At 27.7% G+C, this 26,381-nt stretch overlaps 3 protein-coding genes across 3 annotated transcripts in view; 1 reads left to right on the forward strand and 2 right to left on the reverse strand.

Annotated features, from left to right (window-relative positions):
* Positions 1 to 4,998: 4,998 nt before the first annotated feature.
* On the reverse strand, positions 4,999 to 11,558 carry LOC112683730 (peroxidase-like). The gene is made up of 12 exons (XM_025554887.1): positions 11,277 to 11,558; positions 10,492 to 10,907; positions 9,483 to 9,677; positions 8,253 to 8,428; positions 7,127 to 7,322; positions 6,875 to 7,072; positions 6,334 to 6,466; positions 6,090 to 6,240; positions 5,842 to 6,021; positions 5,416 to 5,614; positions 5,234 to 5,336; positions 4,999 to 5,175 (listed from the first exon to the last, which is right to left on the reverse strand). Exons 1-12 carry the CDS (start codon positions 11,324 to 11,326, stop codon positions 5,106 to 5,108), a joined length of 2,067 nt encoding a protein of 688 aa, XP_025410672.1. The 5' UTR covers positions 11,327 to 11,558; the 3' UTR covers positions 4,999 to 5,105.
* Positions 11,559 to 12,586: 1,028 nt separating this feature from the next.
* The window catches only part of LOC112683728 (beta-galactosidase-like), a gene marked incomplete in the record, with an annotated part of 44,229 nt that continues 30,434 nt past the window's right edge, over positions 12,587 to 26,381 (forward strand). The window contains 2 exon segments of the mRNA XM_025554884.1: positions 12,587 to 12,728; positions 12,814 to 12,980. Of these exon segments, the coding sequence (XP_025410669.1) occupies positions 12,657 to 12,728; positions 12,814 to 12,980 (239 nt within the window).
* Positions 17,385 to 26,174, reverse strand: LOC112683727 (peroxidase-like). Its single transcript, XM_025554883.1, has 13 exons — positions 25,993 to 26,174; positions 23,680 to 23,806; positions 23,414 to 23,609; positions 22,357 to 22,548; positions 20,415 to 20,581; positions 20,138 to 20,333; positions 19,577 to 19,774; positions 19,376 to 19,508; positions 18,640 to 18,790; positions 18,400 to 18,576; positions 18,093 to 18,291; positions 17,585 to 17,687; positions 17,385 to 17,518 (listed from the first exon to the last, which is right to left on the reverse strand). The coding sequence occupies exons 1-13, from the start codon at positions 26,040 to 26,042 to the stop codon at positions 17,458 to 17,460; spliced, it is 1,950 nt and encodes a 649-aa protein (XP_025410668.1). The 5' UTR covers positions 26,043 to 26,174; the 3' UTR covers positions 17,385 to 17,457.

Raw genomic sequence — 26,381 nt, forward strand, 5'->3', positions numbered from 1 at the left:
GTAAGACGTAAGTAGTAGACACAATTTAGAATAGTCTTAGAGTTAGCCTATCGCACACCAAAAGAGCAGAATTGTGTTAGTTAACTAAAAACTAATTGTTTTATACATATCAGCTATTCAAGTGAAAGCAAGAAAATAAAACTATACACATTAGGGTGGTCCTTATATATGAAAGAAAAATGTTTGTCGGGATGCCCCTCAATATTTTTGAGAAACATAAATAAAAAATATTTTTATTTAAATATTATTATTTTATATTTTTTATCATAAAAATAATGTCTATGAACTTTAGCTATGATAAGTAAATTCTACTTGATGCAAGGTGGTTGAAAATTTTCATTTATAGTTTTTTTTTAAATTTATTTTAAAACTATGGTGCTAAAAATAAAAATTGATCCTTTATTGTAGATTATAATAAGACAAAAAAAAAATGATTAAATATTTTCTTGTAAATCTATTATTTTCCAAGAAAAACAATAAAATATACAAATAAATAATAGTGGAAATGTCAGTTGGATTTTGGACTTTGCCTTTATATTAAAAGTTACTTTTTATTAATTAATTAGTATGTAATCACTTCATAATCAGATTATTAATCAAATAATTAATAAGGTTAAATAAACTTCAAAATCAATATAAAAGTATAACCTATAGACTTAAATTGAATCCATTGAGTTATAATAGTAATTATAATTTGAAAAATTATATATTTCGTTTATAAAAGTACCTATACAGTACCTATTAATATTTATAGACCAAAAAATAATTAATATCATTTAATCAGAACTCCACAACAGTTATTTAAATAATTGAGAAAAATGGAGAAATTTCTAGAGACTGCATTTTATCCAAAATTTTAATCCTCACCACTGGCTATTATTTTATCATGCATTAATATAATTTTTTTTTTTTTATGTATTTCCGTTCATGACTTCAACCAAAATAATTGCTTCAATTAGATTTTCGCCAAACATTTTCTTTTCGGCTTTTCGCACGGGTGAATGGCCGCAGGGTTTCTTTCACGCTTTACCGATTCTCACGTGGAATTCTCAGTTGTGGAATCGGTGAACGTTATCGACACGTTGCTCTTCTGCGGCAATTCCGTGGCGATACGTTACTTGTTTGGGCCTAGAATAACAGCCGGTCTTTTTCGTGATTTGTTGATCTTGGCAGTGTACTTTGATATTTTCCATCGACGGTTGATCTCTTCTGGCGTGTGTTTGAAAGTTAAAAAAAAAAATATTGAATTAATAACGACATTTTGACATTTCTTGAATTGGAACATACTTAGGATATAGTTTTCATACGTTGTGATGCTGAAAACACATTCGTTAATGTACTCACGATTATCTTGTTCGTCTGAAATAATCAATTCGGAGTCATTATTTTCATCTTCCACCGCTAAAGACGCGAAACAATTTGCAAAGATATAAGTTTGTTTTATCTATGCTAGCGGATATTTTCAATTTGGTCGATTAAACTTTAAAGCCTTTATGCTTGAAGGCAGATACATTTTTTTCGGCTGACCGTTTCTCAAAAGTTTTCAATATGACTAAATTAAAAACAATAATTTCAAATAGGTATTCAATTTTCACTGTTTCATACATTTGTACAATTTTTAATAAAAATTACCTTTTGGTGAATTTTTCATAGATTTTATTCCCAATATTGGATTCTCCGCTATCTTCTCCTTCGAAACTATTGTACTTCTGCAGATGAGCTTAACACTGATGTCAAATGTTTTTTATCCGCCAAGTACTCTGATGGTATTTTCCATTTTTCTGTCGATGGGTTTCCGTATGTTTTTTATACTTGCTTGAGACGAGCACGCCGTCGACTTTTTACCTGCATTTTTCAATTCTTCATGCCGATTTATTGACTTACCTTGAGGTTTTTCATTGATTTTCTTATCGAACACTTTCTTCGTATTGATTATTTCGTCTGTTCGCTTGGGACACAACTCTTTTAGCTTATCCACTCCGGTGTTTTTGTCGTCGGGTAATCGTAAACGATCAGAAACTTTTGCTATTTTTGACGTTATCTTCCTATAAGTTATTTGTACGGATACAGCTTTTGGAAAATAATCATCCTCGATCTCGTCCTCGAACATAGAATACGTTTCGACGATGCGGAACTCCGTTGTGGTCCACGGGACGCATCTTATGTCAAACGTCTGAGTGAACTTGAACGGCGCATCGTTTCCGGGACGCATTAGTTCACAGACCGATAAAACCTTAAGCTCCGTTGGTTGCGGTCTGATGGCGGTGTCCACCAAGCGAACGGTAACCGAGCATTTATTGTATTCCATTCGCTTTATGAAATATCTGATCAAATATATCCCATACATCTTACGGTCAGGACGTCCGCGTTGTGCGAATACGTATACAAACTGTTCGTTGAACACCTGTCGCAAAACCAATGAATTTGGCTTGCCCATCAAAGCATCAAAATATTTCGTAATGAATCAATTGCCAATCAATTCATTCTCTACACCAACCATCACGTTGGTCTTGCCCAAGTTGCTTATCATCTTCATTTTTAACCAAAAATTTCTATTGAACTCACATTCGATTATGTTTGTACTTTACAAAAAAGTTTTCGGTAAAGATATGCGAAATAATAAACATCTATCTTCAACGAACGCTAATTGTCGAACGATATACCAAAACCAATTTGTTGATGGCCACGGGATTTGTTAAACATACGTTGCCATAGTTATATTGTATAATATGGATATCATAAAACTATACATAAATATAATAAAACCAATTAAAATAATATGTAATAAAGTGCATTATTTACTTTATTGAGTTAGACAAAAGCAAATTAGAAATTGGAACATAAAATGTACATTTAAATATACCAATTTAATAAGAAAAACAGTCAAACTGTACATACCTGAGTGAGTGTGACGTGAATAGTTTTATTGAAGAATAATAGTATTATTAAATTACAGTTAGAGAAGATATTTGCCTACGCATTTGCATTTTTTGCATTTGGTAGGTAGAGAAATTCTGTTGTATTATCGTTTTACACTATTATAGAATATTTTAAATATATTTGACATTTAATGTTAAAGGACTTGTAGCATTTCCATATTTTTTTTTTGCACATTCACAAAAATAACAGAGTGCAAAACAAATACGTTTCATGCTTCCACAAAGATAGTTTTTTACTATGTATATAAATAGATGGGTGCCAGTTAAGATAGCGAAAATAAAACGGCAAAAATAAAAATCACGAAATATTTTTACAGTGAAAACATTAAGAGCGAAAAGTAAGAAATTATTTTCGTTTGTGGATATACCTTTATAATATAATAAATTATAATAAACATTAAAATCAAAATACTATATAATTAAACGATTTCTTCGTTTTTTTTTAAATTAAGGCGTGATTTACATTATTTAAGATGAACAATTAATTTGCATTATGGCATCAAAAAACTTCTCGGGAGGGGGAGACAAATGCCCCTATTGCCCCTTCCTCACAGGTACGCTACTGATATACAACGTAACCCTCATAATTTTTTCATTATTTGTATTATTATAATTTTTTTTTATAACGGTGTGCACCGCACTCGCGACACGTACACACACCACCGTCACCGAGTGTGCCGCGTCACCCACTGACGAAAATAATTTCTTTCTTTTCGTTATTAATGTTTTTGCTGTTAAAATATTTCGCGATTTTGATTTTCGCTAATTTTACTTTCACGATTTTCACATGGATTCTAAATAAATATATTATAATATTATATATCATAGATAATTCAATCAATATTTTTTCGTCGACGTTTTTATTTATTTATCTATACAATAAAAATAACGTTGAATTTAAAATTATTTTAAATTTTGATCATAATATTAATATGGTTGTTGACTTTTCCCAGACGCATGATGTATGACGTATGACGTAAACAGATACAAAAATATGAATTATGATTTATGGATGTAGGTACCTAAATTATATTACATTCTTGTAGGTTATATTAACATTGATTTTATTACAACATAATGAATTACATTATAAATGTAAATAAAAATATAAGATCGGAATTATACATCAATAATGTTTGAAACACAATATAAATGTGAAATCGAAGAAAATTATTGTCCTAGCGAAGTCATGAACATTTTTTTCTCTTATTCTTACTTACTTATTTATCAATATGCATAAGGGCGCAAAATTATTTTGCCCCCTTCTTATATATTAACCTTTAATACGCCACTGTAGTTACCCACCGAGGCAACGGTGTCGGTTCTCCACGCAAGCAACCGTGGCTCGGGGTCTGACGTGCATACGTAATCATCCGACCATGTCGTATCTCACGTTGGACCCGGCTATACATGAAAATGGAAATCGGAATCACTGTTCACACAACCTCGATCGGGTAGTTGCAGTTTTATTTTGGTCGGTTGATCGGTCGTTAATTGTTATAGACATTTTGATGGTTAACAATATACATATTTTATGCTTGTATTTTACTCTTATCTTTTCTTTCTCGGTGAGTGCCAAACAATAGTATTATATGTATTTATAAAGTTTATTTAATATTTTTATCTATTTAATATTTTATATCCGGCACTTGTTGATATGTGGTCGCCCCGACCGAATTTTGAATCCAGCGCCTCACTCATACAATTTTACTTGTAATTTGCATTATTGTGTCGATCAGCAATATAAGAAAATAAATAATTAATTAAAAATATATCCTTATACGATACATATAATAATTATTAATAATACAATAAAAAATTCAGAAAGATTTAAAATTCAATACTTAGTATTACAAAATATAATTTTTATTAATGAAAAACTGACGAAAAATTGTAAAATAAAATTGCACCACTTATGTTATGCTAGTTATTAGCCCCTTGTAAAAATGAAAACGGTTTATGAATTATATTATGTATAATCGAGATAAACATTAAATCTAGTATCTATTCGATTAAAATAAGTTTGAAAATAAAAATATTGAAATCATTAAAATACAAATTAAATGTGGTTGAAAAAAATATATTTTAGGATTACAAAATTTTTAAATGCTTGGTCAAATAAAAAATTACATTAGTCTTTTATGTGACTTGTACCATTTCATGGTACTAGTTTTCTTTCCATGGGTATAAATCAAGTTTATATGATCTACAGCTGCGTTTTATATTCGACATCCACCTAAAAAGATTCAATGTAATTTAACATCATAATTTTTAAATATATTAGTTATACTTACTTATGGTCAACGTATCTAAAAGTTTCCTTTTGAATATGATCTAAATTAGACGACAAGCATAAAACGTGGCTGAGAGTGATCTTTTCGAGTGATTTAATTTGTTCTACGAAGGAAGAAAAATATTGAAATGGATTATCATAATAACTAGTCAATTTATCGATTGCGTTCGTAATTCTGTTTACCTGGGGTGAAACTTCCTGGTTGTCCTAGAATATTGTAAAAGAAACGATCGCCTGATTTAAACCTATAGAAACTGTCTCCAATGATACACGCTGTCGACGGACCAACCATTGATCCGTTTCTGGGCTTTTCTAAAAGAGCACCGATGAGATAGTCAATGTCGTGCACTGTGGAGTATAGCGTCTTTAATGTTGCGATGTCCTATGACGAAACAAATATTACTTACAGTACATTTCACACGAAAATAGAAAACGTGTATTATTGTTTATAAAAAATATATTTCCAAAATTTAACATATTTGAGATTTTTAATTTTAACCAAACAGCGGTTTATTTTCATGCGGTTAATTTAAAAAATCAATCTGCAAATAAAAATATTACTCTCGAGTTATTCCAAGCAGATAAAAAAATAATGCAACTTTTTCGTACCTCTAATGAAATTAAATCAGATAGATCATCGAATACAATCGCTTTTTTCAATCCGCAAATTTGTCTAATTTTATTGTACGGCGGAAGGCCATTGTCTCGTCCTCTTTGAATATCGTACGACATTAAATCAAAACCAGAATATCCGTCCAGATTTGGTATTTTGAACACAACGTTTGTTATCTAAGAATATATGGATTAATTTAAACGTGATAGTTTATAATTCGTATAGCAGTAGTAAGAATAGTTACCAAGTTATTATAAGATGGTTGTGGAGCTCGACCAGGCGTTTCCAAAAACCCTCGTAACATGTGGTCAAAGTTTCCTATAAGTAAATCTGGCTTGAGTAACACTCTAGAAGGTTCTACTTCATCAACGATTGAATAATTTGTGGCCATAAAACTAGAAACCAAGAGGAAAAAATTTAAAAAGAAAATAAATATAATTTTATTTTGTAGTCATTGCATAATTTTTTTAAACAAGTTTTCAACTAACTTAAATTTAGCAGGAATTATGTTGTGGACAGCTCGGAAAGCACCACTGGTCATCTCTTGTGCTAAAGCTGAATTTATCGAAGGATCATAGGTAGTCGGACCAGTCAATCCATATTCTTTCATGTAATCGTCACCTGGAATAAATAATAAAATTAATTTACCTGTTTGTTTCATATCCACTTTTAAATATATGTTTAAGCAAATAAAACATTTAAGTTTAAGTATAACATCCATATAAATATTTATTTGGTGAAAGGAAATCATAGCCCTAGTATTGTTAATGATATATTGCATGTGAATTTATATTTTAGTAAAATATGAGATAAATTATTAATATTTTCAAACAAATATTTAAATTTTTAGAATTTTAGTTAAATTTATTCGAATTATTTAATATTATTTCAGATTATGTTCGTATTAAGACATTAAACTATCTATATTATACTATTGATATTATATTTTTTCAAAGAATATAATTTAATTTGAATTGTATTAGTATAATACATTCATAAGTAAATAATGAAATATATTAATTTTCCTACCCAGAATTATCGGTAAGAATTGATTATAAGTGATAACTTGGATAATTGCTCCCATGATTCTACGAATTTCTTGGTACACTCTCTCATCTGACCAAGACGGGTTGACCTTTTGCATTTCATCGGCAAGATGGTTGTGATATCTTAAGAACAAATTTTGAAACAATGCGATGGCCAAATTTTGATTGACGTTAACATCACCTACACAAAGAATATTTTATATTTTCAATTTATATGATTTCACATTCGATTTACCAGCGGCAAATTGAACTTTAGATGGTCCTAATGGTCCATTTTTAAATTCCGAATTCGGATTTTGAGGGCAATATTCTTCATTCTTCAAAATCTGCGATTTAAGTCTTCCATTTTTAAATGTTCGAAGATTATCCGCTGTCTTTTTGTCGGACCCATATACATGTGACGCGTCTATGTATTGAGTGTTTCTATTTAACTACAAATAAATTTAATTAATTTAATGAATACCAAATAATTTTTTAGACGTTTTAACAAATTCATGGTAACTCATTTTTACTATTTCGGTGATTCGGCAAAGAACATTTTTTTATTTTATTTATTTTTATTGAATTAACGGCTGTATAAAATATATAAAACAATAAGTATAACATATGAGTAAGTTGGACATGTAACATAATAAATTTATGTAATGTACAATATAATAATTAACAATTTAAAAAATATATATAAATAATAAAAAAAAAAAAAAAAAACAATCAATAATCAGAGTAGAGATACTGATTAAGATCTGATAGACTATTAAAGGAAAAATCCAATTTTGATGAATTACCTTCGGCTAAGAGCCGATTTAAAGGATTATACTGACCAATGTTTGTGCAGTGGGTTTTATCATGGAATATTGAACATAATAATACTAAAAGTACGTGGAAGGAGATAAGTTATAACAGTGAAGGTAAGAACACTGCACCATTTAAACATTATATGAACCAAATTTAATAAAAAATTATAGTATATTCTTTACAGTAAAATTTGAATAGTTATATGATCAAACTAGTTTGCAGTTTTTTACGTTTCATCCATAAATTATTTTGTATTCGAAAACGAAACCACAAGTTCATTATTTATGTTACAGGATATGTTTATTTTTTTACTTTCATGATTTTATTAGAAACTGTTGTTTATCATTATTGCTTGACTATCATATTATTAACAATTATTGATTGAACTTATTTTAAGTTCATTTAAATTGAATTGATTCACTTCTCTAAAGTGGTACAACATGTTTTAAATATTTTTAAATTAAACATCTAATATATATTAAGCTTTCCTAAAAAATGTTTTCGGAAAAATAACTTATAATGTAGAGTTAACATATCTCTATTCAAATATACATTTTGTAACTTACAATAGTTCTAGGTGTTAACGGACAGCTAAAATTCACAGAAGTCGCCGACCGAACAAATTTGAACAGTGATACATTATATGGGCCATATACTGGATCATCTTTTGGTATTAATATAGCAGCCTTACATTCGGAGGGAATTTTGGATTTATCTTTTTCGAAACAATGATCCAAATGAGCTTAATTTACAAACATACAATTTAAGTTGGTAAGCAATAAGATTGTGTAAAACTAGTAGAAGTTTACATTATACAATTTATTTTTCAAATCGGCAGTTTTGTGCTGAGATATTAAAAATTAATATTAAATATAGAATATTTAAATTATTTAAAATTATCTCATTAAATAATAATAATTAGTATGATTTGAAATTAAAACAAAAACGTAAACATTTTTCATTATCATATGACTAGATAATATAATATCACCTTGTAAATCAAAAAAATGGAATATACTTTCATTTAATTCATTGATTAAATAGATTATGGATTATATAACACATTTTTATTAATTTTTAGAATATTTGTTTCGGTAAATCAACTATGATTAATAACTTATGAACATTGATATCTCAACTCAACAACTTACGGCCTATAATCTATTTATATTCTTTCCTAAAATTTTTTATAACGGATTTTTTTCACAAACCACATCACAATGTGGAAAAATAATTATTTCATTCGATTTTTTTTCATAAAAAATATCCAAGTCATAAATAATACCTCAAGATATAAATAAATAATTATTAGATACTTTAGACCTCACCTTATCTTGCCATGTTGATACACAACAATTTTCGAAATTGATTATTTTTTCGTATATTACAAAAACCATTTACATAACTACATTTAGGTATAATATGTTAATTCAAAAGTCAGTCATTAAAACTCTCGAACTAGAGAAAACATTCAAATATAGTTTTCTTTTATGTAATATTTAACCTATCTTTACAATGGTTTTCAACAAAAATATCACTACAAATATAAAAATTATTTTTTTTTTCAAATTTTCCAGACAGCCATTTTATATGGTTGCCTAATGATTATATTAAAAATAAAAATATTCAATGATTGAAAGTAGTTCTTAGTATACAGAGAACAAAAAATTTTAAATGTGAAAAAAAATAAAAAAGACTGAATTTTCAATTAACTAACATATTGTATGTAATTAATACATTTCATTGAAATTACCAAATGGAATTAATTTATTAATTGTAATTGATTTTGCGTGTACCTGGTGTAGTTGCATTTCTAATATCATCTGGATAATAAGAGATGTCGTGTGTCAAGAACTGTCCCCATGGGACCAACAACTCATTGTTATTGTGATCTGAGTACCGGACGTCTCTCATGTAAAACAATTTCAGGCCCACCAGCCGAGCACTAGGCAATGGTTTTCCGTCTAGTTGAACTCGTAGCGTATAATTACCTGAATAAATTACATATATGTAGCAGATATAAAAACTCCATTATTGCATAACTCAGTGGCGCTGAACTAACATTTCCATTCTACGGCAAGTTTCGATTTAATCAAATACACCCAATCCATCCCTGTTATACCGATTGAGGAGCGTTCGCTCAGTAGTCATTAATTCGATAGAGTAATTTTATACAACCTTGTACCGATTTTTATGGTATACAAGTACTTATAATGCGACCATACAGAACCAACCGAGACTGATATGAACACCTACCATTCACCACCCACCAGCTACAAAATTAGGTCTGGCTATTGGTAGACCTCAACCTTGTACTCGGGTACCATTGGACTAAGACCGATGTGGAACCGAATACGTACACGGTAGAACGTAAGATTGTACTCCAGTAACACCAGTGGATAAATTGAAAAATTATTTATATATATGTTTTTACTTGTTTCGCTAATTGTTCACGAGCTATATTATGTTGAGGTGTATTTCAAACGAATTATTTATATCAAACTTTGAAAGTGAAACTGATGTCTACTCGAGTCCAGTCTGTTGAAGTTACGATGAGTATTTAAACACTCTTTTATCCGGTAACTACAGTTGAACATAAATGTTTATCGTACCATATGGATGTTAAAAAACTATCTGATATGTCTCCGAATTTTTAAAATATCTATATTAATTAAATAATCGGTTTGATTTCCCGTTTGTAATAATTTGTTGGGCGACATCATCGGCGACCACGTACGATCTCGTGGTACGAGATTATCCGTAGACGATTTTTTATTTTTTTTTTTTTCGATAATAATATATTACCATCACTGAACTCAGCGTCCGCCAATCTGTAGAACGGTGTTAAAGCCGCGCCCCAGCTCGGGTTTTGTAAATTGTTGCACGACCCGTTGTACGATCTGTATTTGTCACCCGCATTACAAACGACAATGGGAGCACATTTTTTGAAATAGTCCCCGTTGGTCGTTGCAACACTCGTCAGTCTGATTTGCTGCTGTTTGGTGCCGATACTTACCGGACTTAACTTTGATCCCGACGCAACATTATTATACGTGTCTCGATCGGGACTGCCAGCGTTCGGAGGATTGTCCTTCGGTTGTAACGACGAGATCACAATAATTACAGCTGTAGCGACAATGATCACCAGTACCAATGTCGACAAAATGAACCACGTTTTCTTACAAAACGGTTGAACAATTTTTTTATTGTTGAGCAACGGTCTGAAACAAAATAATTTTTTTTCTTGTGTTTTTTAACCACTATCGTTGTTTTTTGTTCAAATCGACTAAACAAATGCTATTAATTATTTATTCTTACTCGAAAACATCAAATAAAAGTTTAAATGTTTAATATTTCGATGTATTCAATAAATACATTATTTTATTAAATTTATGTACGTGTATATAAGTTGCAAACGGCTAAACAAAAATATATTTTATGATAACATTTTATAAACATTTTTCAAAATATGAAAATGTTTTTCAAAAGGATTTAAGAAAGCATTCAAGAAGATCATCCGTAAACATTCCGTGTGTACAATTATTGTGTATTACTAGTTTTACGTGGACATAAAAATAATTGATACTTACTCTGTTTCGGATTTTGAAGAGTTATCAACTTTTTTGAAAATTTTAACCATCTTAAAACCAAGTGATGGCAACGAAATGTCAACAGTATTACATTTATAAGAAAACAATAATAATTTACCACTATATAAAAATATATGAATATATAATGAACGTTAGAGCGCTGTTCTTTACGCGATTCTTTCCTTTAATTCGTGTACTTATGTTTTCCGATATAAATATTACGTTAGTAACTAATTAGATTAAATCGATAAACTCGTCGGTAGATCAGTTTATTTTACATAAAATCGGGGTAAAAGTGTTGTGGAAGTAGTAGTGTTTTATCAATATTGTTCAATGTTCAATCTAAACGTTTAGCAAGCAATGACTTCTTCGATACGAATTAAATAGTTTTACTGATTGATAAAAAGTAACGAGTATTTTCTTACATAATTCGATTCAATTTTTTACAAAGTCAATTTCTGATTCAAAGGTGATCGAAAAATTTCACGTGGTTTCCTTTTACAATATACCTTTATCTAGTACATAAGAGCGTCCTATTTTTTGTTTTTAGCTGAAATTTGCTGCAGGTATAATAATATCAGCTAAATTATTTGAGAATTTCAATGAAATATTTATCTAAGCTAATAACTATACATGACCTTTAGCCGGTAACTTTATAATTTTGCAGTCCTATGGTTTTCAATTCGTTTCATCAACGTTTCTTTATATTTTTATGTTCCTTCTGAGTTTACAATATTTCCCATTATTATCTAAAAGTTCACAGTTCATAACATTATTTTTGTATTACACACTATGATCCGAGATAAAAATTAATGAAAATCCAATAAACCGTAAAACTAATTCTGGAACATTTGTCAATGAAGTAATTTGAGCTTTACTTGATGAGCTACGAAAAAATAAATAAAAAAATCATTTTATGGTCTAATTTATAGTGGCTGATTATACAAAAAAAAAATGTCTCTCTTGCACACAAATATAAATACATGAATGTTATTATGGGGTTATTTCAAGGAGTGAGATTTAAAAAAAAATAATAAAACGATCAATGATGTTAATTATAGTGATCACTGATGAAATTAACAAAATATAATTTTATTTATTCTTAATATACCATTGTAATTAAATATTATTCGTGTATATTTGGGCAATCCTCAATATAAGTTTTGAAAGTCAAATTTTATTTTGGAAATCAACGCAGATTTACCTAATAATATTTCCCCCTCTTTCACCCGTCTTTTGTAAACTACTTACGTATAACTATAATATTATTGATAGTCTTATCATAGTATTCATAGTATAATTAAATATAATATCAGTATTCGAAGTCTAAGATAACTGCAGTTAGTGCTGGACATATTATTTTGAATCGACGTCGGCAAAATGTATACGATTACCTCTTTTTTTATTTTGACGTTAGTTTTGAAGTTATTAATTATCAATTTCGACAGCGTAGTAAGTGTATTATTGTTCAAACAATAAAAAAATTAAAAAAATTAAAAAAAAAAATGTTACTCTTAATACCTGCACGGATTTCCAGTGTGGTGTCCAGAAATTTTACATAGACTATGAAAAAAACGAATTCATCAAAGACGATAAAGTATTTAGATACGCTTCGGGGTCACTTCATTATTTCCGAGTGCCAAGACCATATTGGCGAGACCGGATACGTAAGATGAAAGCTGCGGGCTTAAACGCCGTATCATCGTGAGTAACATATATTGATTATAAACATTTATTTACCAATCTTCCATTACACTTGTTGTACATTCATTACATATGCAACATTAATTTGATGGCATTCCAAAAAAAATTAATTCCAAACAGGGTGATTACATGTACAATTTGTATAAGTAATCGAATTAACAGAACAATTTTAACTGAGTAGAAACTAAAAGGCAACATAAGCACAACTCGGGGACTTAGCTCCCCAGACCAAAATTTATCCTCCCCATAAATATTACATATCATACATGGCATACTGTATACAGCATATAATGTCACAATAGTGTCACATACAAAAAAAGACATATTGCAGTAAATCCAATTTGGCTAAGAATCTAAAATATATTAACATGGTATATAAGAGTAGGAGTAATATACAGGTTATTTTAAGTTTTGGTTGGAGGGCTGTAGTCCCCTCCCCTAGATTTTTTACCCTTGTTGCGCCTATGAAAGGCAACCTAATGTAAAAAGATCAATCTTGTATATATTTACACGTTTTTATCATCGTGAGATCTTTATTGATATCGCCCTATACTTCTATTCAAATCGCCAAAAGTAATTTTCTTAAAACCGTCTTTTGAAAACATATTTATTTTTTAAATTTGTAAGAGTAACACCAAGGTAGTCTTCTCAAACGAATAAATATGTTGCATATTGTTATTTTTGGATTTCAATTCAAATATAAATTGCTCAAAATTATACAGATTAAATTTTTTTATTTCTCAAAAAAAAAAAAAACATACTTAAAATTGTACAAATTATATTTTTTTTAATTTTTAATTAAAATGAAATTTGCATGAAAAATGTTTTTACACAAAATAAAGCTTAAGTATAATGACAATCATAATTGAAAATTACATCACAGTCAAAGGTCTACAAATCTGATTTGGTAATATTTAGACTAAAACCGATTGAAAAAGCAATAGTTAAAACATGTAAGTAGTAGAGGTTTTGAAATTTATAAAATGTATTATACAAATATTAACTCGTATTTACGAATTATGATTGAGTGAAATATGGAATAACATTATGTTTTAGAAAGTTAGGAAGTGATACAATAAATAATTAATAAACGCAGAATATATTTTTATATAATTTTACTCTGCTCGTAAATTTATTTAATTTCATTCAAAGATGAAAAACATATAAATAAGTATAACATATAAAAACATCTAAGTTACTTCAATCGTAATTTTTTAATTTTAACTGTACAACAACCGGCGTTTTTCATGATGACGCAAGCAAAATAATATTATAATATCCGGTACATACCTAAAAACAAACTTCTTATAGAAAATGTATACATAAAAAGATGATTTATTAAAGAAAATAAATATGACAAAACCAAAATATATGGTAGGTATAAATAAAAACAAAATATTTAGACATTTTTCAAAAAAAAATATTCCTTGTTTACAAAATATATAATTATTAAATGCCCAAATTAAAAAAATTAAAATGATGGGTCAAAAACAAATACATATGAACCCAATCTAACCTCCGAAATTACGGCCGTATTAACCCTTTTCCGCATGATGGTTAGTGCTGTTGACCACCCAATATTTAGTTATAATGAATTTTCTAAAAATATATCAATCGAATGATTTTTGCACCTAAAGTATCGTTTTCATTTGCCGTCCAGTGTAGTAAAAGTAATCTATAGAAGATATGGCTAACAGGTAAATGGCGACATTAGTTAGAGTCGATCGCGACTTTTCATTTTTTTTTTTTTTCATTTTTCAGAAAAATAATATGTTTATTTAATTTTATATAAATTTTTGTATCTTTGTTCAATCCATGAATATACAAATTACATTAATAACAATTAATAAAGGCAATATATAGTTATAAGCAGGGTCAGGATTTTATAGCATTTGCATTTTTTTTATGAGATGCTTAAAAAATAGCAGAGTAAGCTATAAATGTGTTTAATGATACAGAGAACACAAATAATAAATTTTATTTTGCTTTTTTTGCATATTTTGCGTTTTTTAGTTTATAGTGTTTTTTTTGGATTTTTTGAGACTTTTTTGCCTTTTACCTGTGTTTTAATCAAAATCGGACATATTTTATGAAATTTTATTTTGGTAAACGTGTTTTTTGATTTTTGTTAATCGAATTTTCAAAATTCAAAATTTTAATTTTAATTTTAAATAAAATTATAAATGTATAGATTAAGTAAATAGACCGATTACGCTGATGCAACTCTGTACAATTACAGCGATAATATATAGATAGATATAGTATAATACAATAATTTCATTTTAGTTATTTGGTTCTAATTTTTTTTATCGGCTGATTTTGTTGGTTTTTTTTGTCGATTTCTATTAAATCTATTAATAGCCGATTATCAACGAACGAGTGTAGAATTCGCTTTATACAGTCCACATTCATCTCGTGTGCTCGTATAAAATTATTAAATAATAAATTTCCTTTTTTTTTTGTTGTTTTTATTGCATATTTTTAGAGCTTATTTAGCGATTTTTAAGGTAATATTATAGCGCATATTTATGCAATTTTAAGTGCTATAAAATCCCAACTCTGGTTATAAGTAACTGTGAAAAACGAATTCTATACACTGAGATCGAGTAGCTATGTAGTGTCATATACGTCAAACCAAATCATACGTATAGATACGTGCAAACACAATTAAGGTAACACTAGAGGTAATTGATATGTTTCTTAAAGTGGCCGAGTCCACGATTACCACAGAAAACCCTTTATTTATAAGTCTTCTCCCTTTTATAAATTCGTTCAACCTGGCTAAACATAATTATTGTTTACATGCTAGTTAACAGTATTGATTATTTTACAATTGTTTTCTTGTATTCTAAAATGTTATACTGAACTAACCTATTGTAACATGAATATACAGTACTTTTTGATGTATCTTATGTTTCCTGTGACCAGCATTTTATTGTTACTATGTTGATATTATTTAATGCTATAGTTCTCATTATTAAAAAAAATAAAAATAAAGTATGTCCTCATATTTTATTTGGTTTTTTTAAAATTTGTTATCTTATGTGATTTTGTTAAGGTAAAATTGAATGGTTTTTGTCTGAGTAGATGTATGTTAGCATCAGGTTACATGTGGAGTGATTTCTTGAATCATAGTATGTTTATGTTACTGTTCTGATTTTAATATTTGTTATGTTATTCATGCGTTTAACCTCTTCTATGAGTTGGTTTATTTTTAACAATAATAATTATTATTCAGTGTGTTTTTCGTTATTTTTTTTTTATTTCGTCCATTTCTTTATTTTTTAATTTACTTACTTGTAAATTCAATAAGTCTATGTATTCGTTAGTTATTAGGCCTCTGTTGTTAATTCTGTATTGCATTTGTTCATATTTTTTTTATATTCTTTTTTAATTTTTTAAAAGTCTTGTAATCCTACATTGAAATTTTATCTAAAATATTGATTATATTTTTACATTTATGATCATTTTCAACATTAAGATTTGTCATGAATTATTTAATTACTACGATTTCCAAAAAAAAAAACTCAATAATATTTCAATTTTAAATATTGAAAGAGAGCACATTGAACAATTTAACATTGACCAAATATATAAAAATGTTGCAAACCAAAAAGCAAGAAAAATATGTTGTAGGCATATTAACAGCCAGTCTAACCCACCACATAAGATGTTTTGCATTAAAAACAATAGAAGGTAGTGTCAGGGCACCCTCCCTAGCCATAAAAATATTCAAGTACATAGTTTCAATAGCGTATAATACAAGGGCGTATTTGAGGGAGGGCGAAGGGGGCATTCGCCTCCCCCCCATGGCTCGTATTTTTTTAAATATAATACATTGATTTATTTAAAAAAATATAATGTATAAATAATTAAGAATATAAATTACTAGTCTATCATTATAATATGTTATCATTATAATAGAAACATGAGCTGTAGGTTATTAACTGTAAATTATTTTTAAATTTGTATTGAAGAAAAATTAGTTTCACCCCCTCCCCCCTCATGACCACAACTCAAATACGCCCTTGGTATAACATATAGCGTTTCAATACGATCGAATAAAAAAAAGCTTTAAGATTAGAGTAAACCTTATTATTAAGCCTTTATTTATAAATAAAACATTTCTTTATTTGTTGAATAAACAAAATATTGGCATATTCTTGCCATTGTATACGGATAGACATATATTATTCTAATAATGACGATACATACGGATTAGGCCATGAGATAACTGTGTATTTAAAAATAAAAATACATAAATTAACTATACTTAAAGTTATATTATAATACATACAAAATTATAAATTAGTACATCACCATTATTAACTGTATGCTAAACATAATTTTATTTATGTTGCTTTACAAACTTTCATAAAATATCTAATACATGTACATATAAGACCTTAAACAGTCTTATACTATATAAATAATAAATATTTGTCGTGACATTATTTGATCGTTTTGTAATAATTATTCACCACGCACTTAAGTCAATTTTGTACATTGTGCAGTTGGGCTTGAGTTTCATCAATCGTCTAAAAATATGTAATCACGTTTAATTAATTTACAAATAAAAATTTAAAAATTGCGTATTTACTTACATATGATCGATTAAGCTAAATGTATCCATTTGAACGTGATCTACATTCGATGTTGCACAAATGATATGACTAAGCGATATTTTTTTCAACGAACATAACTGATCTGAATATCAAAATATTTAAAATTAGCAATTATTAGTTATTTTTCTAAACAAAATTAACTGATCTGAATTTTATAGTATTCAAAATTAATGATAAATTATAATGATATTAGTAAACGGAATTGATACTTAAAATGACTTGTTGTTCTGATATTATAACGAAATAAAATGCCAAAAAATGCTAAAAAATTATCAAGAGTAAAAATAAGAACTTGATAATTCCTAACTATAACAATTATATTATTAAAGCCTGAATAATTCTTATAATGATTCAAAAAGAAAATTTACGGAAATTGAATTATTTTCTTTTTTAATTGTTTGCTAGTAAATAAAAAATAAAAAATAAAATTTACATCAAATTTCTTCAAATTCTCTTCATTATGGTAATTTTATTTTATTTTACAGACCTGAAGTAAAACTTCCGGGTTGTCCTTGAACATCATAAAAAAACCTGTCACCATTTCTTATTCGACGAAAACTATCAGCGATTATACAACTACCCGTTGGACCGACCATAGAACCGTTTATTCTATTTTCTAATAACATTCCAACAAGAGTATCGATATCATGAACTGATTTATAAAATGATTTTAACTGTTCAATTTTCTAGAGAAAAAATAAATGTAATTAAAATAAAGCATATTAGTAATATTAATCATTTACAATAATTAAATTCGATTAACATTATTAACTACTTATATATGATATACTTACTTCCAATGGTATATAATCAGATAAATCGTCGAATGATTTTACTTTTGGTAATCCACAGAGTGTTCTTATTTTAGTGTATGGTGGGAGACCAACATCCCGACCGCGTTGTACATCGTAAGATTGCAAGTCAAATCCAGTAGTATTAACTAATGCAGACTTAATAACAATATTTGATATCTTTAAACAAAAATAAATTAAATTACAATCAGAATTTTCTTTTAAAATTGATTAAGTTATTACAAGGTGATTGTATTCTGGTCTGGTTTTACGTCCAGGAGTTTCAATTAATCCTCTGACGAACCCATCAACATTATTAATCAGAGTATCTGGTCTCAAAAAAGACTCTGATGGTTTTTCAACCTCATATGTGGTGTAATTTTTAGACATATAACTGTAAAAAATGAAATATAACAAATATTATATAGATCCTAAAAAGTTGAATTTTATAAAAACCTGAAAGTGAAAATATAATACATTAACTTATTAATTTATTAATATTTTAAATCATCTAAAATATCTGAAAATCTTAATTCTAGTTAAAACTTTTACCATTCATGTAGGTATGTAATCGACACAATATATTTTTTAATTCTTTAATTATACAGAATCATAGATAATTTTTATTAAAACGTACATATTATATTGACATTGTCAAATTTTTTAAGTTATAATCTTGCTGTAATCCTTCAAAAATAAAAGGTAAAAGAACGCACAGGGTATAAAATAAAGATCAGTATTAAGACAAGCAATAAAATAACTAAATAGCTTTACCTATCAATTCGTCAATTGATAATTATGAAAAAAAAAACAGAATCTAAAACTAAAATATTGCCAATGAACGTTTATAGGACCTTGATAGCTACGCCATACTTTAATAATGTATTATTTTATCATATATTACTATAATAAGTAAAATAAAATATTGTAACACTAAATTTCATAAATATTTCGTCAATGTATCATATTTAATACGCACTTAAATTGGGCAGGAATCATGCTGTGAAGCAATCGAAAAGCACCACTAGTCATCTCTTGTGCCATAGCGACGGTAATCGATGGATCATAATTTGTTTCTCTGTTCAACCCGTATTCTTTCATATATTGTTCACCTAAAATAAATGCGAACATTAACCATGAACCGTCGACAATTAGTCATGATATTTTTGTAGGAGCTCACCTAAAATAATTGGCAAATATTGCTCGTAGGTAATTATCTGAACGACAGCGGCGACGATTCTACGAGTTTCTTGATATACCATCTCATCTGTCCATGTAGGATGATCTTTTTGTAACTTGTCGGCAATATAATTGTGAAACCTCAAGAATAGATTTTGAAACAACGCGATTCCTAGATTCTGATTGACATTGACGTCTCCTAAATTAATACAGTTTATGAATGTTTTGTACATAGTATATAACATGGATGGCTAATAAAAATTTTTTTGGGCGTTTAGTGTATGCAATGCAATAACCACGGATGCACTACTTTATTAATATAATCGAGACACTAAAAGTGACTAAAACGTTAATAAGATAATTTCCTAGTTCCACTAAATTGATAAAATCGATTAAATTAAAATTCATAAGTTTTTTTAAGTAAATGTCTAACCTTGATTATATAATTTTATGACTGAAATTAAAATGTTATTTTCGATTTTGGAAGAAAAATACAAATTATTAATTTAGTAGCAACAAATATAAAACAACATAAAACTACTGTTTATAAATTGTCAGTTACCTGCAAAAAATGATATCGGTTCTTCGGTCTTATTTCCAACTTTAATGATTGCACTTGGATTTTGAGGGCAATACGATTCTTTTCCTATACGTTGATCAAGCAATTTTCCTCCTTTAAAGAGACGTAACTTTGTTGCCGTTTCAGAATCAGAACCATATACATTCGAGGCATCGATAAAATGCGTATTTTGATTGAGCTGTAAAAGTAACACGCAAGAAAAGTATAAATAAGTCATAAATGATAGTATTTAATTTATTAATCGATAAAAAACACTCACGACAGTAGAAGGAATTAAAGGACAACTATAGTTGGCCGAAGTGACGAGGCGCATAAATTTCAAAATGGTTAAGTTGTATTTTCCGTAAACCGGGTCATCTGGAAATAATCTGATAACCGCTTCACATTCAACCGGTTGATTCTTGTCTTGACAATGATTTAGAGCATCTGAACGGTATGCAAAATGGTTAGTAAACTATATATTATTTTCGTATTAGCTGCATTAAAGGCAAATGTTATTTTTTCAGTGAAAAAAACTCTTATTTTAATATTATTAATTATTTAATTAATTATTGGTATTAATTTTAATACTATTGGTAAGAATTCTGAACAGGGCTTAAAATCATTCCTAATAAAGTTGATAATCGGCTCCGATAGGAGCCGAAAATTTTTTAAAACCGGTAACCGGTTATCGTTTAATTTTTAATATTTAGGTAACCGGTAACCGTTTCTCTAAGTATATTTCAAAAACTATGATAACCGTTAATCGTTTAAAAGCCGATGATAAGATTTTGGTAATTGGTTACCGGTTAAAACCGGTTTTTAAAAATCGTATTTTTGAATTTTTTAATCATATTTTTAAAACAGTTTATTTAGGCAATTTATGGGTGGATAATATAACATTAATTATTACAAAATCAAAAACTTAACATGCTTTAATTTGGTCGATTTCACTCAATTGCAATATTTATTTTTTCAAACTGCTTTAAAGTTTAAAACATATTATGATCAAGATAATGATAATCAACAAACTAAATTGAATAAAACAATTTTATTGTTATAATTTTCTTATATATAATGGTAAAAACCGAAATTAAATATAATAATTTTCTAAGATGATACTAAAATTGATACATTGCCACTGAACTTTTTGGTTAAATTGTATATAATACAGTACCTCAAAACCTGGATGAGCAGATATTATGATGATGACAGTATTAAAATATCTTAAATACTAAATGAACTAAGCCTCTATTCCATCAACTATTTCGTAATAGAAATCAGCGCGTTACGACGACGACGTTTATGACAGTATTTATAAATGTATAGTTATACGTATATATATATATATATATTAATGACCGTCGAGTATTTTTTATCTGTTGTGAATATCATATATATAATTATATACATATAAGCAATACTCGACGGTCATGAATTGAGGAAAAATATTTAAAAATAGGTGGAAAATTAAATTCAACTATAATAGTATTATGTAATCATGACATAATTCAAGTATTAATGCCACAAAAAAATCGTTAGTTATTTTGGTCGGGAATAAGTTTTGGTTATAAAACCGGAATTAATAACACCTAAACACATTACCCTCTTTCTTCCGCAGTCGGGTAAAAATACGAGGTAATCGCTTTGATGTTAATATTTAGATATTTACCTTGATTATCGATAACCAATAAAAGCTTCCACCATTCCAAAACTAAAAGCAGTTATCGGTTCTCAAATTTACGGTTTTTTACCGGTTTTCGTTACAAAGCGGTTACCGGTTTTAAACCTTGATTCTGAACATATTTTTATCAGGATTGATGATAAACTTTACTATGGAACTGTTTTTTTTTTACTTTTTTTAAATATCTACTGTAATTTTAATACTTCTACATTACTTAACGATTAAAACAATTTCAATTTAATATTCCCGGGTAAAAGTATACTGAAAACTATATTATAACTATTGTAAGTCGATCTGTTATAAACTTCATTACGAATTTTAATAATATGCTATACAATTATCTATCATACCTTTAAATCAACCATTATATTATCAGAACTCAAATGACAGTATTGTTGCGAAAAAATTATTATTTTTATTTTTCACAATTAAAGTCAATTATTTTAATAAATTCACAATATAATAAATATTATAATTTTAATTTACTGGTGTATTATCTACACAATCAATGACGTTATTAAAACATAAATATTCTTACCCGGGAAAGATGAATTCACACTGTTAACCGCTGAATAAGCCATATCATGTGTTATGAATTGACCCCATGGCACTAAGAGTTCGTTGTATTTCCAGTCATAAGCAATCGTGTTATTCTGGAACAGTTTTATAGTAAGATGACGAGCGTTTGGTAAATTACTTCCATCGGATTGCAACCGGAACTTTGAAATTCCTTAAATATATATTTTTAATGCATATTATAACTGATATAATAACCATATTATTATTCTAAAATTTTTTATTTTAAATTCTAGTTCAGAGATTTACAATATAAATATTTTTACAAAAAGATTATTACTAGATGTTACTCTACACTGAGGTGGAACTACGTATCGTAGATGAAGTACATTTGACTATAGATGCACTTTCACATACATGCTGTTATCATTAATTGTATCATGGACAACCAAACATGTATAAATGTTAATACATTGGAATGATTACGGGGAAAAAATGTTAATAGTTAATATTCCTATACTGTTGAGTATAAAAGTTTTAAAGTTTCAGAACCCGAAAAATGAAGGGATAAATTACAAACTAATTTTAAAAAATTGATTATTGTAATACAAAAAATTTTCTATAAAATTAATAAAAAAAAATTTAATTTAATTTTTAAAACAAATGACAATATGTTATAATTGTCAGACTATTTTCTTTTTTTTACTATTATCGTTTTTCCTCGTAGCCCTTCATATCATATTATTTTTATGTGTGTTGTCAGTCACGGCACCGAAGCGTTTAAAATAATATATTTTACTATGACAAAGTACATTAAGTCATTTTTAATTGCATTTCACCTATTTATTGAAGAAATATAAACTTTAAGGCAGCCATCTGAAATGTTGGTAGATAACAACAACAAAAATTATTTATGTTTAAATTTACAATAACATATGATAGATAAATTAATTTATAGATTTGAATATGGAATAAAACTGTTTATTAAAATGTTCCTATTTATCTGTGATAATATTACATTAAATCGCAGTAAGTTAGAAATATTTATAGTTATTAAATCTATAACAATAGAATATTACCGTCGCTAAACTCTGGATCTATGTATCTGTAAAAAGGAGTCATTGCTGCACCCCAAATAGGATTTTGTAAATTATTGCAGGATCCATTGATTGTTCTATATTTTGAATTGGAATCACATGTCACGGATGGTGCGCATTTCTTGAAATAATCATTATTAATTGTCGCCAAACTTTTCAGTGCTATTGGCTGTTTTTTCTAATGCAAAATAAATTCGTTTAAATAATAAATTCACATAAGTTGAAATTATTAGATTAAAAATGTTTACCTCCGTTTTTGTACCAAATATATATTGGATTACGAAGAATAAGATGATTATTAATAATAATAAGAGTAGCACATTACACAGCCGAAACCATTTCTTTTTTGATTGATTCGTTTTCCCTAAGAGAGGGCTAAAAAACAAAATTATAAAAAACATATACCACTGTGATGTATAGCATGAATATATTTAAAAATAGTTATAATTAATTGCCGTGATTGTAAAAATGTTCCAAGTAAAGGTCAATTTTATTATGGAAAAACTATAAATGTATAATAAACAATAAACAAAAATACAGTTATTATTAAGTATTATTTAGAAATATAAATAAATTGTATTAAATAGTCAGTATATGTGTTTGAAAAATGATCTATGATTTTTGACATATTTACATATTTATGTATAAATACATTCTATATTCAGAGACGTATTAAGGAATTTTGCGACCCAGCTAAGAAAAAAAAACATCCCCTTCTCAACCTATATTTCATAAGCAATAGATGTATATGTAAAAATAAAAAAAACACATGATAGTGAAAACAAAGCATTTTTAGCTAAACTCATAATCTGAAAGTTAAACATACTAGGTACCGATACATAAAAAATGCATTTATTGAATCACATATTACATAATTATAGTAGGCATAAGCGGCACTTGGTAGAAACTCATGTGGGTGCAAACGTTTATGGTGATTCACAAACCGGTTGGTGGGGGGGGGGTGTTTCTCCACGTCACCTAATATTTAACTACTACTATTACAAAAGTAATAAAAAAATTTTTTTGTAAAACTTTATTATATATTTCAATTAGTATAATATATAATTGTAAATATTAGTTATAACTTATAAATATATAAGGAACCTATTTTTATTAATATAAATAATAATAAAAAACAATTACTGTTAGTAACATATATTATAATTAAAATTACATTATATTACTATTGTTAACATTTGCAATTCAATAACTAAAATATAATATAATATTTTTGACTGTTGTCTGTGGGTGCAAAATGATACTTTTGCCCCCCTAGAAAAATTGTCGTGGGTGCAACTGCACCCTCATGCTCCCCCCCAGATGCCGTCATTGATAGTAGGTGTGATTATTATTATTTGAACAAAAAAACTTTAATGTAATATGTTAATCGACAACATTTCAAAAAAAAACTCCCTTAACGTGAAAAATTCCCCCAATTATAAGAATATTTTAATTATCATAAAACAATTCCATAAAATATGATAAGAATAATAATATTATGAGCACAATATCTATATTAATGTTTATGATTACGAACATCGGTAATAAATAACGAGTACATAAACCGATAAATGTTACGAACTATAATAGAGTAAAAATATAATAAAATTTGTATACCAAGTAGTATAAAGTAGAACCTCGATAAGACGGAACTTCGGTAAGACGGAAACCCCGGTATTGCGGAACATTTTTTTTTGTCCCATTTTAAATTACATATAGTTAACTAACCCCGTCAAGATGGAAACCCCTTTAACACAAAAAAATGCCATGATCCCAAGCGATTCCGTCTTATCGAGGTTTTACTTTATAAGATAATCGATATTCAGAACTTTGAAACAAAACATAAAAAATCTTACCTATAAAATAGTGTCCAGTAAATTATAACTGTATTTTAGGAAGTCTAAACAGATTTTGAAACCCAGGAAAAAATCTAAATCTGAGTATAAACCGAAGTCCGAAATAAATATATATACTCGGTTTTTCATTAAAACCAAAACCCGCAGAACAATTTTACCAGGTTTTATTTCAAAATTGGAATTCAATTCGTTAAAATTAATTCAATATAAATAAATTAACTGAAACTCGAAAAAACATAAATCTTGTTTAACCCGTAAACCGAAACCCAAGTAAAATTAACCAGTTTCCATATTAATCGACCTACCAAATAACTATACATTCATTGTTTATAAGATTAATTAATTTTTTTTATTACAACCGTTTTTAATTCCCAAGATAAACACCAGAAAAAGTTTTTTTTCAAAATTTAAAAACTAAATATAAACATATTTGTTAAAATGTACACGGGGAAGTATTTAAAATAAAAAAAAAAAATAATCGTCATAGAATCAATATTTTAATAATAATTTGTCTTCAAACTGCACGAGAGTAAAAAATGATTTTTTTTGTTAATATCTGTTCGTAAAAATCTGGTAAAAATTTGCACGTTAAATATTATATTTCGTCAAGCATAATTTATACTAATAATTTATAATTAAATAAATAATTATAAGAATTAATAATTGTTGAGATTTTATAAAATTTATTTTAAAATATGAACTCACTCGTTTTCAGTACTCGACGACTTATCACGTTTCCAAAAAAGAATTCCCATCTTTGAATAGACCTGTTTCGACGAGTATTGTCGTTAAACTGACGCCTGAGCGCATGAAATGGGTCTTACTGATTAATATATTCAAACAATCCGGTACCAACTTCAATAATATTTATATATAATATTGTACATAGGAGATGCTAATGAAAGAAATTCAACTGATTTAATACGAACTTACCAATATGAGCCTTTAAAATATATAATTTATAAGATAACCTATACGTAAATACAAGTCATTAAGTAACATCTAATTTTACAATATTAATTTGATACTCCCACTCTATTACTCATACAGTAATACGCCACAGTACTATCATAAATTAATGGTATTATATTATT

Source organism: Sipha flava, unplaced genomic scaffold (assembly GCF_003268045.1).
Source record: "Sipha flava isolate LNK unplaced genomic scaffold, YSA_version1 233_pilon_pilon, whole genome shotgun sequence".
Lineage (NCBI taxonomy): Eukaryota > Metazoa > Arthropoda > Insecta > Hemiptera > Aphididae > Sipha > Sipha flava.